This window comes from Drosophila miranda, chromosome XL, assembly GCF_003369915.1.
Source record: "Drosophila miranda strain MSH22 chromosome XL, D.miranda_PacBio2.1, whole genome shotgun sequence".
Classification (NCBI taxonomy): domain Eukaryota; kingdom Metazoa; phylum Arthropoda; class Insecta; order Diptera; family Drosophilidae; genus Drosophila; species Drosophila miranda.
Window position 1 is genome coordinate 9,048,245 of NC_046673.1, and position 19,414 is coordinate 9,067,658.

Below are 19,414 nucleotides of genomic sequence, written 5' to 3' on the forward strand. Positions count from 1 at the left end.
TTCAGGTCGACTCAGGCTCAAAATGTCTCTATTAGGAGACGGAGAAATAAATGGGAAACCAATTTTCCGCACACATGTCTCAACGAATCGACTGGAAGGCCAGGAAAGGAGAACCAAATTAAATGGAAAAGGAGCGGCGAGAAAGAGCAGAGAAGAGAAAATAAAAGAAGAACCTTTTGTTAGATCGCGCCTTGAATGCTAAATGGAACGAATGTTCGTTCTCCCCGACTTTGGTCTTCAGTGCCAGGGTCTGATCTGGTCTGGTGCGACGTCTTGGGTTACTTCTTCGATTGTCGTCGCGTGCAGCAGCCGCAATAAAAATAATTTTTTAAAAATAAATTTCGAAAATTGTTCTGTGCACCTCCTTTGCTCTCTCTCTCTCTCTCCCTGTCTGTCTGTGAAGTCCCTCAACCAATACCTAGCCCCCGACTTCCGACTTTGTCTCAATGACAACACATGCCCGACATTCGTTTCGTTGCTCGCAGGATATGGCAGGCACGAGTGGGACAGCAACAGCTGAACAGACAGACATCGAGCCAGACACCGGACTAGTCCCACATTCCCATTCCCATTCCCAATCCCAATCCAAGTCCCAGTCTCAAGTCCCCCGACATCATGATGTGGGTGCTCTGCTCTGCTCTGCTCTCGTGTGAAGCTGCGCATGCTTCCTGCCTCACTATGCGCGGCCCTCCCCTCCCGTTCTCCAGAATGAATGACACGAGCACAGTGAGCGAGGAATGTATGTGCACCACACGAGTAACGACACGACGACACACAGACAGCTGGTCCCCGATCCTGGGACAGGCAATTTGTTAGGCATTTCCTTCGGGCCTCAGGCTTCAGGCTTGTGACCTTCTGATCCCAGCAATCTATCAAACAATTTCAACGAGCTCTTGTTTCATTGTGGGTGTCCCGCTCAGAATTTAAGAAAGTTACTAAAGATTTCTGCATTTACAATCAATCGGAAGTTACTTTCATGCTCTCTTCCCATAGTTATAAAATCATTTTCAATGGACCTGCTACCTCTTGAGTTCATCTAATTGTGAGTCATGCGAGTATCTTCAGTGCAGATAATTCTTTAAAAATAATTATGAACCGAGTATCTTCGGCCTTCCATCGATTTGAGTAGGAAATTTATTATTGAAATTGTTGAGTTTTCGGCTTTCTGCAGAGATCTTTTTCAATCCCCTGTAGATCTATATTGCTCAAGAGAGTTTGAGTCATTTTAATCATTTTATCGATTCTATTTTTCTCATCTGAAATCTTTCAAGTTACCTGATAGACTTCCCGAAGATATACGAGTAGGTTCGATTGAAATCATTGAAATTTCATTCCGAACTTTCAATGTACTTTCTGGGCAATCTTATTTGCATTTGACAGTCCCAAAAGCTGATCAGAAATCGTATCCGTAGTGATCTTTCGGCCTCCCCCTCCCCACTCCAGCCAAGAACAGTCACAAACATGAACTATGATCCCAACATCCGCTGCCACCCCGAAACTCTCTGTCTGAGAGACTTTTAGTCAGCACTGTCGATCTGCCTCTCTGTGTCTCTCGCTGTGGCTGTGGCTGTGTCTGTTTCTGTCATTCTCATACTCATTCTGGGTAACCTTTTAAGTAATGCACAACGTAAATATAAAGGGGTACATTTCATTCCGTAAATCGCCAAGTCACTTTCAGAGTCAGTCCGCGTTAAAGGAACCGAAACCATTCGCCGCGACGCGACCCTGGGTGATGGCGAGGGGTGAGGACTAGGGCTGGAAAGAGCGAGGGCGTGTCGGCGCTAAACATGTGTGCGCCTCATTTCGTTTTCCTGGAGGTCTCTCTGGGAAAAACTAACCGTTCACACACGTGACAGCCTAGGCAAAGGCACATACCCTAGGTTCCCGGGGCCGGCGCTCATTTTCGATCGTACCCTCCTCCGTTTGTTTGTTCATTGAGCCATTTACCCAAATGTTGTGCCCCCGGTACCAGCCTGACTCTGAGCCAGGGCCAGGGCCTGAGCCTGAGCCCGAGACCGAGCCCGAGCCCGAGCCCGAGCCCCTCTCTCATTGTCTTTTTCCTCTGTTTATGTTTGTGTTTGTGTGTGTGCTTGTGGATTTGTGTGTGGTTTTCCAACACCTTTTTTACACATTGACACTTCCGTTTTTCGTGGAGAAGCCTTAATTCTATCTATCCAGCTGATCTCCGATCTCAGATCTCCGCTGATGTCTATCTACGAGTACCCCACACTACAGCCAGCACTCGAGTCTGCAATCAAGCGGCAATTAAGGCGGCCAGCAATAGCAGCCCAAACCGAACCGAAATGCCAGAGAGTACGGGCAAAAGGAGGAAAATAAATATTTGAAATCAATTACATTTCTCATTGTCTGCTGCTGCCGTTTTGCAATTTCATAACCACAACAAACGTAAGCGGCGCTGCTGCCGACAACACACAGGCAATCCAGCAGCGATCGACACGATCATTTTCATGGCAGCTGCAGCTGACAGTAGTTTATGCAATAGATAGATTACCCAGGCCCATGCCCATGAGCAGGCACTGTAACCCACTTAATGGAGAACAGAAGGAGCGACGGCCGGGAGCGGGGCAGACCTAAATGAACTCCTCAAGTGATCGGCTACTGCTTCAGCCGCCAGCAAAGTCGGTGGTCTGTCGGAAAAAACCTAGCTACAAATAATTGAAAGGAAATTTTCGAGATACTCGTAGTATCTCAGGGAAAAAGACTTTAAGATATCTAAAATGTTTCGAATAATTTTTGAAAATTCAATCATATCTCTGGAAGAGCTACTGTACTCCAAATTTCAATCCATTGATGAATGAGTTTCTAAAACAAATAAATATGTGTTGAATGAAAAAATTTTAATTAAAAATTACCGAAGTTTAGAAGATCTTAAACGATCTGAATGCAGTGTTCTATCTTTTGAGTCAACATTTTAAGATATACATAATATCTATACGGATACACTTTCCCTCTTGCATTTCCTTAGCTGCACTTGAACATCAAAGTCTTGTATCGGCTTCCTTAGGCCCATCAATGTTTATTCAAACATTTTGGGATCTGATCTGCTTAAGAGAACACCCAAAGCCAGTAGCTAGTAGCCATGTAGCTGCCGAAGAGCTGCCATGGAAGAACGAGGTCAGGCTAATGAGGCACAGCATAACCATGGACACCCCATACAGAGTCTATCTATAAGGAAACCTGCGCCTGCTGCCTGGCCACAACTGGACTGCGATCAACTCTCTCGTTCTGGATGGATGGTCTCAGCGCCTAACGGACAAACGACTCTATTTGGCCAATTGGGTGAAGCTGCGTTTAGTGGCTGGCTGGCTGGCTGGCTGGTAACCTTGTGCGCCGACGCAACACTTGACCGTAAATAGCACACACAATCACACACGCACAGATTGTTGTAAACTATGTCAAGCAGAGATACAGATACAGATACAGAGATACAAGAGCATTTGTCTGCAAGATACGGATACATTTATGTGCTGTATTAATTGCTGCTGCTGCTGCTGGTGGCACAGCAAACGCGCAACGCGCGCTTCAGGGCAAACCACATATTGGCCAACGGCTTTGGTCTTTTGCCTTATAAACAATAACCACAACTAGTTACTTAGCTACCCCCCTCAGTCCCCACTCCCCCGCTACCACTTTCCTCAATTCGTTGTCGTCTCGCCTCGCCTTTTGTCTTGTGGGCATTTAACACACAATTATCTCATGAAGCTGCAGAATGGAGTCAGGTAATTTTTAAGCTTTTAAGCCGGCAAGGGAGAGTGGAGTGGCTGAAAGAGGAGGGTACCAGGCGTATAAGTGCTCGTATATTGCCCTTCGACAAAGGCATTATGTATTCATTTGCAGCCGGCTCGCAAAAGCCAAAAAGAGCTTCTTGGTAAGGGAATTACGTCCAATCTTACGAATCGTTCATACATATATCCCATAGATAACTTTCTAATTGGTATTTCTTGGAATTCCTTAAAAGTTCTGCCATTATAGACGCTTTTCTCTTGGCTAATCTTGGCATTAATCTTGGATATTTCACTTTTACTTTAAGTAATGCAAACAAAAACAAACTTACAAGAATATAGATCACTTCAAAATTACAGAAAATGGTTATTTTATAGAGATTATAGAGAATTCGAGGACAAACCTTTTGGAACTTGAACATTTTCCAAAATAAAATTCCCTAAAAATACCTAGAACAGCCACAAACTTAAGGGAATATTACTGCATATCAATTGATTAGCTGAGGAGCTTGAGATACTTTCGAAGGACTGACAGCTCACCTCATTCCAGGTGCACTTTTAAAGAGAACATTTCCAACAAAAGAGCATACAGAGTTCAACCAACTTGGTCTCCAATTCTTACTCTGTTAGCGCTTTTACTCTGCTGTTGTATGTAGTATCTCTGTATCTGTATCTGTATCTGAACGTGTCGAGGGCCAGGTCTAACCAAAATGCTCTGCGATCTTCTTTTGTGTCTCTGTCTGTCTGTCTGTCTGTCTGTCTTTCGGTCTGTCTCTGTGGCTGTGTTTGCGTCTGTTTATTGAATTGTAAACATTTTTAACGCTGCATTTAAATAATTTTCGTTTCTTTTTAAGTGCACTTAGAGAGCGCAGAGCAGACTGGCTCTAGCTACAGTATCTGTATCTGTTTGGCTGTGTGTATATGGATTATAGGGAATAACGAATAAAGAAGTGCAAATGGCCCAAAGGCCATTCACACACGTAGCCAGAGATGCTGTTGCGTTGATAGCCCCGACTCGGCCTGAGTTCCAGCACTCTCTCCCTATCGATGGTATGTATGGATGGATGTATGTATCTTCCAGCCAAGCTTCTTCCGCCTCTGTACGTACCGTAGCCTCTCCATGAACGTGCGAAAAGTCTGAGACCCACTATGGGACTATGAGAGACTATGAGAGACTATGGGACTGGCACAGAGACTACGCTGATTAACACGCTCCACCAAACTGAACTTTGTGGGGTTCAGCAAAGGCTATCGATTCGTTCGTTCGTTAGTTCGTTCGTATATTGAACGCCTCACATAAATAACTAACTCGACTGAAAGTCAAGAAAGCATCGGAGCCAGGACGGAGAGCGGCTGGAACTGCATATTTTGCCATTTGTCATGGGGTCAAGCACTCGAGATTGCCCAATAAACTTTACGGTTCAGCTCGAAAATGTCCCATATTTACCAATCATTCAAAAGAAGTTCGGTCCATTGGAGCAGATAGATAGATACATATAGTGCAATAGGACACTCGTAAATTTGTCAATGAGGCACCTTCTTCTTCTACAGCTTCATCGGCAACAGCTCCAAATGCATATCTCTTTCTGATTGAAATTAATGGGCCCTTAGTGCCTGACGCTTAACGCCTGACGCCGCACGCTCTCACAGAGGGATGCTGTAGATAGGGGGACAGAGAGCATAGATAGACCGAGTGGGCAGTGCTGTACTGTACTGAGAGATTAACATGTCTCGGTATTATCTCTTGGACGGGGAAGGGAAAGGGATGTTCTATCTGCTGGAAAATGATCCAACAGACTGGGGGGACCCTGGCTTGAGATTGAATTTAACAGAATTCAAAGACTAATCCCTTCATTGTTAATTCCCCAGAAACTTTGTTTTTTTTTTTTTTGTAATCTGCATTCGAAATTATGACTCGTTGCTTTAGTTCTGAAAAAATGCTCTTAAGACCTAATTACAAAACGCATTTAATTGCTCAACTGCCATTTAAGAACACTAAAAACGTTATGAAAGTATATGTTGAAAGTGTAGATTTGTGCTCTGGCTATCGGTAGCTCTCCTCTCACTGCCAGCCTCTCAGTTTGTTGAACTTATGCTGTCACTTTGGGTATACTATGACGTCTCTCGAGACTGTGATAAAAAGAATTTTGTTTTTGTTGCCAGCCTTTCTTTGGGCCCTTATCTTGGGCTAGTTCTGGGGATCCGCCCCAGCAGCCGATAAGCCGACTGTCCAAAAAAAGATGAGGAAAAACCCAGGAAAGTCACGCACAAGAGGAAAGCAATGTCTCACATAGATAAAGATAAAAGATACCACATATTTCCCAATCTTCCGGAAAGAATTTTGCAATCTTTAGAGGCAGTAAATCTTAAATTCTTCCACTATGATGATGGTATTCTTCACACTGAAAATAACAATCTTATCTTAGCAAACTTGATGTCCAGCTCAGTCCGGAATCAGTTAAAATAGTTTCCCAAAATATGAAAAAAACTGAATTCCAAGTGTTTCTTGTATAACCTTTTAAGAAATCATTGAAATAAGATCATAATATGGTGACCTATGGCCCTTTGTTTTGTTCAGTGCATTCAGTTCAATACAATAGATCAAACAACCCTCAATTACCTTTTGAAAGAAAAGATATAAAGGCGAATCTACAGCTTCGGCTTTAGATTTGTGGCTGCACAATTGAGAACGTACTATTTTGTCGTTTTCAAGATCATATATTCCTGATTTAATAGGTCTCGTTCCAGCAGTTTATGGAATAATGGTACACGCTTCATTGGGGGTATGTGGGGATGTCAGAAGGTCAAACACTAGCACGCCCCCCTTGTCATTGGAGAGCTAGAAGCCCCACCCAGTGGCCCCCTTATATATACATTCATATGTAGTCGTAGAGTACTTACTTGTTTTGGTTGGCGAAGTAGTCATTGCGTGCCTTGTGCAAGGCAATGCTGAAGCCGAACATGGAATTGGTGGCCTGCTGGTACCTCACATAGCTGGGCAGATCGATGTTGTAGCCAATCGAGATGTGAACCTCGTTCACAAGGAGCATCAGGACCAGGGCCAGCCCCGGACTCAGGTGATGACGGCGGGCTGTCATCGTTTTGATTCACTTTTCTTTTTTCACGCGGGCTTTTCCTTGGATACAATTTCTATGGGTGACTGAGTGTTTTTGGGCTTTTAGTTTCGTTTGTTTCGCTTTCGTCGGGTTTGCATTAAGATATTTTGCTCCTTTACGATTGCATCTTCACAGCTGCTGTGGGTGTTGGCCTGAAGAGTTGTTCAATTGGAGAATTAAGCGTTGCAAATATCACATATGGTCAGAGGCACCACACAGCCAAAGAGTGCGATCCCACACAGACAATCATGCACACACACACGACAAGCTTTATTTATTATAAAAACTCAACCTTGGCCGAAATGAATTCCGAGATTCCGAAAAAAGCAAAATCAAAACCAAAAAAAAAAAATACAACCTAAACAGCGACGAAATGTTCTTCAACTCAGCAAAGACAGAGGTTCAGATCGTTCTCTCTATCTGCCGCTCTTTCTCTCTCTATCGTTCCCGCTCTCCCACTCTCTGCATCTCTATCGCTCTCTCTATCTCGCGACAACTTCGAAATCGAGATATTCTGGCCTTGAGCGGAAGCTAGGGTGCCAAAAGGTGTCTTCGACTGATCAACCCACTGCCTTAAAATAGATTCTAAAACGATGATTTTCTTATCCTTTTTTATCTCTCTTTTAATTGGATTTTCAACTGTTTTTTGTATGTAATTTTATTTGATAATATTTTACAATTTTAATCTGGAATTCTTTTCACGTCATTTCTAAATTGAAATTCCATTTTAATGATTTAATTTGTTGGAGTTAATTTTTTTTTATATATATTTAGAAAATTTATTTTTTCCACGTTATTTATATATTTTTTTATTATTTAAAACATTTAATTGTTTAGTTTAAACATTTGATTTTAGTTGAAATTTAAGCATTTCTAAAAGTAGTTTTAGTTGGAAAAATCTTTAAGTCCCAGGGTATTAATGAAGTTGAATCCTCAATATTGCTTCGTTTTAAAATCTGATTTGTTTGTCTCTAAACATTTTTGACTGGTTCTTGTTATTGTTCTTTGGCTTTTTGGCGCGTTCTACGCACAGCATCTCGCTGTCTCTCTATCGCACAGATGACGTAATGGACCGCGAAACAGGTTGCCCCCCCAAAAAAAAAAATAACGGCTCGACAGAGCCAGGTCCAGAGAACGAGACCCCGGGCCCTTTCAGCCAAGTGTTTGTTGTCTTTCTACAAATTGCATTGAATATGCGAAAAAAGGCCGTAGGCGGCGTTGGCGTTGACGGTTGGCTTTGGCGTTGGCGTTCGACCCGTTTGCATTCAACATTAGTGCAGGTGACATTTGACACATTTTCCACAGATACAGATACAGATACATACATAAATATGTATGTATGTATGTAGTAGTTGTAGTAGATGTGTGGGCGCCACAACTCATTGATAGGCTGCTGCCATTCATAGACACCACAACAGCCGTAGCTGTGTAGAGAAAACAAAAAACTTAAACTATAATTGAAATTTTTTGTAGAACGATCGTGCCATATGGCAGCGATTCATGCCCAGGCATTGATCATGTGATCGGCATTCATAATAATACGACTGTACGGCTCGGCTCTTGACTCTGCCAATAAAAAGCCGTTAAATTTGTCAGGCACAAATTGCAGCCGGAATATATGTATACGAGTACTGTACGAGTATGTGGTGTCTGTGTGCAAAGTGTTTCCAAGCTCGGGCGAAATACCATACAAAATAGATTGGCCACAAATGGATCAAAGTTTACTCAAGAATTCTATTTGTATATTGTTTTTGTGATTCCAAAAAACTAGTTGGGGGCAAAGACTTCAAAAATCTTGTTTCTAGGTAGATCCGAAGATGGTATTTTTCGTCGAAAACTTTTCAGTTTTTATTCGTAATCGAAACACTAGAAATGTTGTTGTTTTGTCGAAAGTGAGAGTTTTTAATGTTTTTTCAAATACTAGCATGAACTAGGAACTTTAATTGAAATTCTAGAAACTCTATGATGTCATTTTTATACAAGGAACCCTTTTTTTATATATTCTCGAATTGTTAACCATTATATACGTTTACAGGCTGAAACTGAGGATCCCGAAGTGCTGTTGCTGCAGCCAGGCAAAGTTTCGAGTAAGTCGGAGCCAATTAGTTAGGGCAACTTTGTTTTCCAGCGGCTGAAACTGCCATAGATCCCAAAACGTTAACCATCTGGGTTAACGTTAAAATATCTGGGCAGGCGCAAAAAAAAAGCCAACAAATTAGAGGCAAAAAAAAAATACACACACCAGATCATTTATCTAAAAATAAATTTGTTTCGTCGGAGTGCCTGCTGCTGCTGACTGACTGTGTGCTACGCCCAGCAGAGTCTTGTCTATAGCTAGGTCTATATGTATATATATATATATATATAGACATGCATATACGGGGATACTAAAATACGTACATATGTACGCTAGATATGTGCATATAAAGATCTGGCGTTGCTTTGAGGCCAGTGCAGAAAAGCGGTATGAAACCGTTGAGCCAGCACTGGGATCACATTTATGGCATAAGTAGACCCACATCTATTTCTCTTTATGAAAGTGTATGTGTGTGAGTGTGTGTGTGTGTGTGTGTGTGGGAAGGTTAAAGCTTTTCCAAGTCCATATGTTTGATTTGAGGAATACATATATAAAATGTTTGTATTTTCCACTTTTTTTTTGCACTTGAAAAAAATATTTCATGTTGAAAATTATATGGTCGACATTTTATTCACGTCGCGTGTTACAGTTTTTTTTATCGTTTTATTTGTTACTCTTATTTTCTGCCGTTGCAATGCTCAGCACGCAGCCAAATTTGAACCAAGACTAGGGCGAGAGAGCAAGTGGCGCAAAGTATCTATTAGATACATCTTAATGTAGATACAGAGATACGTCTATCTGTGTGCGCTCCACCAGCCAGGTGAACCGCAACGAACCGCTCACGCTAGATCGCCTACTCAATGCGAGAGCGACACAGACAGAAGAGACAGGGTGAGACTCTCGAAGAGACACAATCTCAAAGCTCTCTAACAGCCAAAATGATAGCAAAGTTCGTTCGTTTTTTCATTAACTTGCTGGTTGGGAGATCCGTTGGGTCGGGGGGGGGGGGGGGGGGGGGGGGGGGGGGGGGGAGGAGTGGTGGGGTAGAGCTTATAGAAGGGGGCATCCTACACAGATTTTGTTTAGGTGAGTAGGCAGACAACCGTCTTGAGCATCCAAGCATTTTTGAATGTAATTTCCGCTGGCAAATGTCTATACAATTTGATGTGTCATTCATTTGGTTAATATAAATTAGGCATATACACGAGTATACGAGTATAGCTAAATAAATAGATACAGATCACACAGTGACATAAAGATCGCCACATGGCTATCAAAATCTATTCCAATCATTTCAAGACACATTTTTGAACTGATCTCTACAAATTTGACAAATACGAAAACTCGCAATTTTGAATAACAACAGTTTGGCGGCAAACTGCGGCAGAGCATGCGAGCATTGCAACTGAAAACATTAATTACACAAACACAAAACATTTTGTTGACTCTGATAGTCACAGATATTCACAGAAAAGCACACAAATCATGCATATTATTACATGTGTTCAAATACCAACAATTAAATTTGCATATTTGCAAATGGATTTTCAAAAAAATTAATTTCAGCGCGCACTGGCTCCATGTACCGTTACGGTTGCTGTTGTTCGATTTGGATCGCGCGCGCACAACCGACCGTCAGGTCGCGAAAGGTAGAATTATTCATAAGGGTACGGTCATCCCGCTCTTTGGCTCGATTTTCTGTGTGGTTTACAACAGCGCTGCCACTTTAGCATATTTCCGGCTAGATCTAGCAGTTTTAAAAGTTGAATTGCTTGTACAATTTTCAATACAGATTTCCATATATGTGTAAAAGCATTTAAGCATTTTTTTTAAATACATTCATCTTGTTTTAGCTTTAAATCTGTGTATAATGCACGTACTCTGGATTTTATCGCTGCATAAAAAATATTATGTCTGGTGTGCCATTCGTGATGGGAACTTTGTTCGTATGAACAAGAACTTTGTTCCGAGGCTTCGCCTGTGGTATATGTGATATGTAGAAAATACTTTATAAACTAATTTTTGTGATGCCTGGTTGGGAAGCGCGGAAAAAGAGTGGCTTCGTAAAGTTCCAGCAGACACAACCAACGCATACTGCTGCTATGTGGCAAAAATTATGATTTTCCATTGAAATATTTGTATTTAATTCCAAAAAACGAAAAATACAACAACCAAAAGTGGTATTGAAGCTGGCGGTATTTGTTAAGGCAAATCAGTTGCCTGCCTATATATATATATATATATATATATCTATAATTATACCTAAGAGACATGTATGAAATCACGCTATTGAATTGTAATGTCGTGCGCTCTTATACCATGTTGCGAACGGAGCCTATGCAAGCAGCAGCCGCTCATGAAGAGGGCTCCGCTTTAGAATAAACGCACTTATAATTGTTGATTGAGTTGATTAAGTGCACAAGTTTGATCTGTCGGTCTGTCTGATTCCAGTGTCTAATTAAACCCTCAGAAATCGTGCCTAACGGCAGGCTATTTAGCACATCTATTACTCTTAACTTTTATATAATAAAAGCACAATAAATACATCTGTTATTTTTTGAGTTTAATTAGTCGGAATAAGTTTAAGCTTATTTATTTTCGGTGTTAGCCATTTTTGGCTATTTTTTTTAAACTACCAGTGTTTTTATGGCAGCACTGATGTGTGTATGTGAACGCATGGTATAACTATGTTAGGTGCGGAAAACTAGGCGAGCGGGTGGGACATAATGTCAGGATAGCGTATGTGAAATCAAGTCCCTCGAAGTGCGTAATAGATTTTCTTAATTATAGTAATAGTACACATGCATGTACAATATGCAATATTTTGAAAAAATTATTTAAAATTTAAAAAAGAGATTAGCGAGGCACTGAAGTGACACAGATGATATGTCAAAATAGTCTTAACATAGCCCTGTGGCCGACCGACTGAAATAAAATATTTAAAAAGAAGTAAAAGTAAAAGTATTGCCAATGAAAAATAGATGCACATAAATATGTGAGAAACATAGACAACGAATAAACAAGATATAAAAATATAACATGCCTGTTACCGTATTTTAGCATGCGCTAAAAAAATGTTACTTAACATAGCTTGTTGCTGGAATCGCTATTTAACATCCCTCTGCACTATGCAAATACCTTTCAAATGCAACCCTAAACAATCGAAAGCATCTCTGGCAAGAAAAAATATTTCGCGCCTAGACACATTTCAAATCGTGTTTTAAATTTCAAATCATACAAGACCAAAAACAAAGGCTGCAAAAAACAGAAACAAATCCAGGAGGAAAGATATATGGTACAAGGAATAACTAACGTAAATATTACATTCAGTGCATCTTTGATGATTGACCTTAATTTTAAAAGGATAAATGTTGCAAAGATTGTTCCTATAGTTCTTATTACATTGCTTACAATTCATAACATCTATTGTAATGTATACTCACATATTTTCTGATCAGAGAAAGATCTAATCAGACCTTAGAGCTGACAATGAATGGAGGAACGCCTGTTCCATCATCTAGACACGAGTATTGTACGGAGTAACAAGTAACATATATATCCGTTCCGGTTGGCTTTTCTCATTCAATTACACTTTAGCCATGGCTCCAGTAGCCCTGCGATGACCAGCTCGTAGAAAGTTATCCGCCGGGCCTGCGCCACGGCCAGGGCATAGACTGATCCGGGTGGACGCTGAAGCGGCAGACGTATAGCGAGCAGCTGCAGCACTGGCGACTCCTCATCCGCTTTGTGGGCGCGGAAGCGGGCGAAGGGCACAAAGCCCTGGACTCCGCGGTAGATGAATACGCGTATCTGGCAGCAGCCCTCGACGAAGGCCAGCAGTGTCTCGTCCCGCACCCGCAGGGCGGTCAGCTGCCTGGCCTGGCGGTCGGCGGCCAGGGACTGGAAGAGCGATCCGTTGGCATGGTGCAGCTGGATGTGGGCGGGTGGCGCGGTCGAAGGTGTTGTTGGTGATCCTCGGCCCTCGGGGGTGTCCAAGAGGGTGAGACGCGCATAGAGCAGCCGGGAGCGATTCTTGGGGCCCACATGGAGGCGTAGCGTCTGCACTGGCCGCCATTGCAGCGTCGGGTGGGGCAGCGTCTGGTCGGGAGCACGGCTGGAAGCAGACGCCATCGGTTCCCCATCGTTCCGCTGTAGCTGCTCTTGCAGTTGGCGCAGCCTGCCAATCACCGCATGCAGCTGGGAGGTCTGTTCAGAGCTGCTGTTGTTGGCCACCTCGAGGACATCCAGAAGGGTCTCCTCCAGGGCCAGCTCCTCTTCAGCACCCGACCCGCCGTCACCACCAATCACTCGGAGCTCTTGCAGCACGGGCCAGATGAGCTGGGCACTGCGGGCGGCCAGGACCCGGGCCGGACTGTCGGGCAGGGGCAACGTGTCCGTCTGGAGGCGGGGCCGGAAGCCCTGCAGCTGCGTCATCAGTTGCAGAAAGTCCTCGACCAACTGGTCGTCGTACAGGTCGCTCTCGGGTATGCTCAGCTGCGTGATGTTCACTTCGGTCTGCAGCCGAAAGCTGAGGGTCTCCAGCAGACGGCGCCTTAGCGCGTGCAGCTCCTCTGGACCGATCTCCTTTCTCCGACCCCAATGCGGTCCCAACTCGGACTCGACGGCCGGACGCTGCAAGTACTTGATGGCCTCCTGATAGCTGGGAAGCGGCCGCTTCTGGAGCTCCTTTTGCTTCTCCTTCAGACCCTGGAGCGTTTCCACTGGTATCGCCAAGGGCTCCGTCTCCTTCTGTTCGCCATCCGTTTGCCAGCTCTGGAGGACGCTGGCGCCCGTGCAGTTCCAGGTGGACTCGTGCTCTCCCTCATCCATCTCGTGGCTTGTCATAAAGGCAAAGTCCCGTCCGCTATTGTTCTTCAGCTGAAGGCCAATCACTTCGTCCACGGGTCCGCTCTGAAAGGCTCCGGCATGGGCAAAACGCGTGCCATTCCAGCGATGGATACGCGTCCAACAGCCCATCTCGTTCACCAGCAGAAAAATGCCACCTCTGCCGCCAGCCTGAACGGCCGCGTCCAGGCCAAAGATGCGCCTCACATCCTCGTTTCGCTTGGGCTGCCGGAGCGTGAAGCTGCGCCTCAGTTTCTGCACTTGATAGGGAATACTCAGAGAGCCGAACATCGTTGAGAGTCGCTGGCACAGCTTTCGGTATTGCTCCTCCATCTGTTCCATTGTCTGGCGGCGGTATCTAATGTCGCCGTCAGCCGCCTGCTTGACTCTGAGCTGCTTCACCCGCCAGTTGCCCGTGATTGTCTGCTCAGTCCTGCCGCGTGCCCACAGACTCCGCTCGTGCCAGTCCACAAAATCGAAGGCGTTGAGCCGCTGCCTGGCCCTCAGGTGGGGGGCATGCAGTCTGCTAAAAAAGAGCGGTGACTGCAGGCGTATCGTGGGCTCCTCCAGGCTGGCCACATCGCTCAGATTGAGGCTGGCATCGCCATTGATGGGTACATTCACCTGCAGGGGACCCCGCACATGGATGCCCGACAGCAGCAGGGGTGTCTCCACTCTTTGCGGCTCCGGGGAATTAATCTGAAAAACAAAAGGGTAAGATTCAAATGGATCCCCAAGCTATTGCTCGATGGCGCACCCTCAAAGTATTGGCATATTCCTGGGAGAGATTGCGGGCATTGACCAGCCCTTGCACTTGCATCATCCCATCCAGCAGCAGCTCCTCTGTCAGTAGGGGCTCCAGGAGGTGCTGTTCCGTGTGCAGGGTAACCAAACGCGACAGATTCACGTGATTCAGCTGCTCCACCTCCAAGGCATTGTGATCCAGTGATCCATCGGCAAATGTGATGGGAGCTGAAGGATCAAAGAAATGTCAGAGGGGTTCAGAAGGCTCCTCTACTAGCCTCCACCAGTACTACTTCTACTACTCACTTTGAGGACCCAGCCAGTCGCGATCCACGCGTACGGTATCCAGCAGCCATTCCGTCACATTGCATCCATTGAGGAGCTGTCCCGTCAGCAGGAGACGATCGGCCAGCAGCCGATCCGCCTGGACGGGCGCCGCAAAGTGGACGGGTGTTTCCACCATCACCTCCACCTGTCCATCGATGAAGATGAGCTGGCTGAGTAGCTGCTCCAGGTCGAGTCCGTTCAGCTGGCGAATGTGAGCCCCGTCTGGGATGCTCACGCGTCCCGTGAAGATCTTGTGACCCTCGACACGGATGTGCGGTTCTTGTTTGAAAATCATTTGCTCGAAGAGATGCTGCACCGGCTCCTGGCTGAGATTTCCCAAGTGGCCTAGGACTGTGAGGTCTTCCAGCGGCATAGACGCACCGCCAGGCAGAAGCACCACTCTTCCGCGCTGCACGAAGTCCTGCCAGACGGGATCCCAGCGCAGGAGCTTTTCCAGCTGGCCCATGGCCCGCGGATCGTTGTTCAGCGCACCCTCGAGCTGCACTGCAGCCACATGGAGGCGGCCCTGGAGGCGCACATTACCAGTGAGGTTCAGCGGGTGCCGCCTGTTGGCCAACCGCTCGAAGGGTATACCGTTTAGTGCCTCGAGATGCAGTTCATCGGCCACGCGGAGGGGAGAAGTGAAGCTTTTGGTTCCCTCGATGACCACATCCTGATCCCCATCCGATCGGAACACAATGTCATCGAGGAGCTCAGGGAGCAGTCGCTCGTTGAAGCTGCCCAGGATGTGCAGATCGCCGGCGAATACTGGCGGCTCCTGGAGCCGCCAGCGCGTTCGCATCTCGTTGGTGCGGTCCAGCCAAATCACCTCCCGCTGCAGATGGTCCAGATCGCGGCCGTTGAGCGGACCTTCGACCTGCACCGATCCGCTGACGGCAATTCGCTCCACCTGCAGCTGGCCCTGCAGGATCAGCAGTGGCAGCTCGTCCAGCTGCAGCAGGAAATCGAGCATCAGGTCCGCCCGTACTCCCTGAAGCTCTTGCGCCTGTACGCCCTGCGGCAAGATCAATTCCTGTACGTGCACCTCTCCGGACCAGCTGTGCGGCTCCTCCTGCAGCACGTCGCCCAGATGGCGGCCATTAAGTAGCCCCGATCCGATCACATCGCGGGACACTTGCGCCTGTTCGGCCTCCAGGCGCTGAAAGCTGACGCGGCTCAAGTGTAGGGGCTCGCGGAGCGTCTGATAGCCAGTGGCCAGCGGCACCTGATTGAGGCTGTGCTCCAGGCGCAGTCCTCCGGCCATATCCGGTGGAGGGCCCTCAAAGCGTAGTCGAGTGCCGGGAGAACTAAGGGAGGGCCCGTCCAGCCGCAAGGATTCGGCCAGGAGCTTCTCCAGATGGACTCCATCGTAGGTGGCGCCCTCGGCAAGGATCAGCCGATGGAAATAAACGTATCCATGCAGATGCGTCAGATTCCGGAGAACCTGATTCGTGTGCTTGGTCACAAAGTGCTCCAGTGGGATGCCGCTCAGTTTTCCATCCGCCACGTGGGTGTCCACAGGCAGCGTGAGCTGTCCCACCACACGCTTGGCACCCCCCACAATCAGCTCCTGCACGGGATCGGGCGAACGCTGCAGCAGATCGCCCAGCAGAGAGTCGTAGCTGTCGTTGTCCAGCAGGCCACGCAAATGGAGCGGCCCCTGGACGAATAGCTGTGCGAAATGGCAGTCGGAGCGGATGTGGTGCGATTCTAGGAGAGTGGGATTCAGGGGTGCCTCCTCGAACTGCCTGCCCTGGGCAGTGCCATTGAGCTCCAGTTCCTCGGATACCTCCAGTTGGGAGAAGGTGACAAAACCGGGCCAATCCTGGTCATCGCTGAGGCTAATGGCATCCTCTGGCCGCATCTCATTGATGGTTCCTGTCGTGTCCACGACATTAGCGGCTGCAAATGGCAATCGAATGAGACAAATGGAAGATAAAAGGCAAGAGGGATACTCTACAGAGGGTCTGGGTAAACTCCTTCGGTGCCTGGACGATGGTGGTGCCATTCCCCTGTGACCACAAGTAATCCTCGGGGAAACGGAGTTCGTTCAGCGAGCTCAGATGCAGTGCATCTTCGAATATGACAGCCTGTGTATGGAAGAATGGAAGGCACAGGATTACAAAGGAAAGGAACGAGTGAAACCACTCCACTCACGCCCTGCACATGAAGCTGGGAGAGCTGCAGTGGCCTATGCCGCCACACCAGCTCCCGTAGCAGTTGGGTCCAATCCAAGCCGTTGATGCTCTCGTACTCCAGGTTCCCGTCCAGCTTCAGGCGCTCATGCGACTCAGATCCCTCGGGGGGAAGCTGCTCCGTTGGGGCCTCCAGCAGCTCCAGGCGCTGGACATTGAGCGACCCTTCAGGAAAGGACAAGGACCTGTTTTGGACGTAGAACGGCACGTGGTTCAACTTGTCAAGGACGAGGATATCCGCATCGACGCTGTCCACCTCCAGTAGATCATAGTGGAAGTTGTAGAGCGCCTCAGGCTGGCGTTTGGGCCGCCTTGGAGCTGCTGATGCCTGCAGCTCTTGCTCGAGCAGGCGGATCTGTTGCAGAAGCTGGCGCAGATCGATGGCCGCATCGTCAGCCGTCCAGCGGACATCGTTGACGAAGAGCTCCAGGATGTCACCGCCTTCGTTGATCACCTGAGGGGCGTGGATCTCCTCGAACTCCTTCTCCAAGGGCAGGGGCGAACGCAGCTGTGCTTCGACTAGGCGGATTATAGCGTCCTGTTCCTCCACCCACTCTCGCATGAACTGTTGTATCTCCTGCAAATCCTTTGCCTCCGAATTCCGTGGCAGCAGCTGCGTCTCCAGGCGAAAGAGCCCCGACGGTGCCTGGCGGCGGGGCACCAGCATCAGCGGCGGACGGTCTTGCTGCCGAATCAGCGCTGCTCCAATCAGGCCCGCCTCCCGCTCGTGGTCCAGCATGCAACCGGCACCGTGGGTGATGTGCTGGTCGTTGATTCCGCACGGAGGCGGCAGGCCCGCCTCGAAGGCCTCGCCCGTCCATATGAGCACCTCCAGGACGAGCAGCGTGTGCGTGTCGAAGGTGACGCGATGCTGCACGAGCAGCAAGAGATCGTCCCGATAGCTACGCACCGGCACGGGCAGAAAGAACTCCACGAAGCCGAAATTCTGACCCAGAATCGTCCGCGGCAAGAGCTGGCCCTGCACATGGGCCAGGATCTGGGGTCGCTGTCCGCCCAGGGCCAGGTAGCTGCGTCCACCCATCTGGAAGGCGGCAATAGTCGCCACCTGAGGCGCCTCCACCCTCTGGTGAAGCTGCAGCTGCAGCCCCGCATCCCCAATCGGACGCTCTCGCGGATTGTAGGCATAGATGAAGGCCTCGTCCGTTTGTCCCACGGCCAAAAGCAGTTCCCGGCCAGTGTCCAGCACGGCCATGGCTTTTATTGTCTCTGGCAGCTGCAGTCGCTGGGCGATCCAGAACTCCTCCGCCTCCAGATCGTAGGAGTAGACGTTCAGGGTGCGATTGCCGGCCAGTACGATGAAGTCGCGACCGTCCAGACTGAAAATCGACAGCCTAGTGGCCGGGCTGCCCAGGGGCCAGTGCCAGAAGGGCACCAGGCCTCGGCCCGGCTCCAGGCGGTGCCAGAGAAGCTGGTGCTGGGAGGCCACCACCAACAGACCCTCCTGCAGGTGGGTGCGGATGCTCCAGCGCTCGAGGCTGATCATCGCGTCAATGGGAGCAGTCAGCGGCACAGTTTGCAAGGTCGATAAGTCTCTGTTTAGCACCAGGAAGCCCCCAGGCTGCAGGCCCACAAGATAGGCGCTGCCATTGGCCAGCACAGACAGCCACTGGTCCACATCGGCGCCGAGGGTGAAGTGTGTGTCCTCCTCGATGCGACTGAGCACAAGCAGGTCTCGGGTCCGACGCTTTGACAGTTCAACGCGCTGCAGCTGCTCCAGATCTATGCCAGGCGTGTCCACCTGCGATTGCACCACATTCGGCTGCCCGGGTCCCTCGTCCTCGGGGTCCTGGCTTGCGCCCAGCATCTCCTGGCGCGCATCGCCCAAGGTGGAGCCTGCCTGGGCACTGCTCGCCGCCTTGAGAGCCGCATCTAGCTGCAGCACTTCTTGGGTATGTCCCTGCTGGGCCACAGCCTTCTGGATCTCGTCCCGAACGGCAGCGGCACTCCTCAAGGCCGCTTGATCCACAATTACCTTGCCGGCTGTCGCTGGGATAGGAGCGCCTTGTGACTGCTTCGTCCACACTGGCTGTGTGATGACTCCTGGCTGCGGCAGGAAGAGCACAGATGTACCCACTAAATGCCGGAAGTGAAGGAAAAAAGCCACTTACCGGTCCCACATCGCTGGCCTCCAGGGCATCGCTCAGTTCACTGCGCAGTTTGGCAATCTCCGACTTTTTGTCCGTCGACTGGCACCGACCGATTAGAACGGGCCAGAGGCATAGCAGCCCGAAGACGATTGGCAATTTCATTCTCCTCAGATATACACTGAATTATGAACAATTAACAATTAACAATAGAACGAAACAGCGAGGGAAAACACGTGAAAAATTCTTTGAAATTTACCGT

At 47.9% G+C, this 19,414-nt stretch overlaps 2 protein-coding genes across 6 annotated transcripts in view; both read right to left on the reverse strand.

Annotated features, from left to right (window-relative positions):
* Positions 1-10,577, reverse strand: part of LOC108160771 (integrin alpha-PS2) — a 35,144-nt gene extending 24,567 nt beyond the window's left edge. For 2 of the 5 annotated variants that reach the window (XM_017295009.2, XM_017294975.2), the window contains exons 1-2: positions 10,454-10,577; positions 6,645-7,011 (exon numbers count right to left, since the gene is read on the reverse strand). In XM_017295009.2, the coding sequence (XP_017150498.1) occupies positions 6,645-6,841 (197 nt within the window). In that variant the 5' untranslated portion in view covers positions 6,842-7,011; positions 10,454-10,577. Of the gene's footprint in view, positions 1-6,644; positions 7,012-9,610; positions 9,735-10,449 lie in introns of those variants that run through there. The other 3 variants (XM_033387355.1, XM_017294999.2, XM_017294992.2) reach the window with 3 other exon arrangements.
* Positions 10,578-12,211: 1,634 nt separating this feature from the next.
* LOC108164646 lies at positions 12,212-19,405 on the reverse strand. Its single transcript, XM_033391900.1, has 6 exons — positions 19,177-19,405; positions 17,010-19,112; positions 16,813-16,942; positions 14,832-16,754; positions 14,539-14,753; positions 12,212-14,480 (listed from the first exon to the last, which is right to left on the reverse strand). Exons 1-6 carry the CDS (start codon positions 19,315-19,317, stop codon positions 12,519-12,521), a joined length of 6,474 nt encoding a protein of 2,157 aa, XP_033247791.1. The 5' UTR covers positions 19,318-19,405; the 3' UTR covers positions 12,212-12,518.
* Positions 19,406-19,414: the final 9 nt, after the last annotated feature.

Excerpts from the sequence above, each read along its gene's own strand:
- LOC108164646 (XM_033391900.1), bottom strand. The coding sequence starts at position 19,317 with ATGAAATTGCCAATCGTCTTCGGGCTGCTATGCCTCTGGCCCGTTCTA. Across the intron at positions 16,943-17,009 it reads CCCAGCTTCATGTGCAGGGC|GCTGTCATATTCGAAGATGC; the intron begins GTGAGTGGAGTG and ends TTCCATACACAG. Across the intron at positions 14,754-14,831 it reads CGACTGGCTGGGTCCTCAAA|CTCCCATCACATTTGCCGAT; the intron begins GTGAGTAGTAGA and ends TTGATCCTTCAG.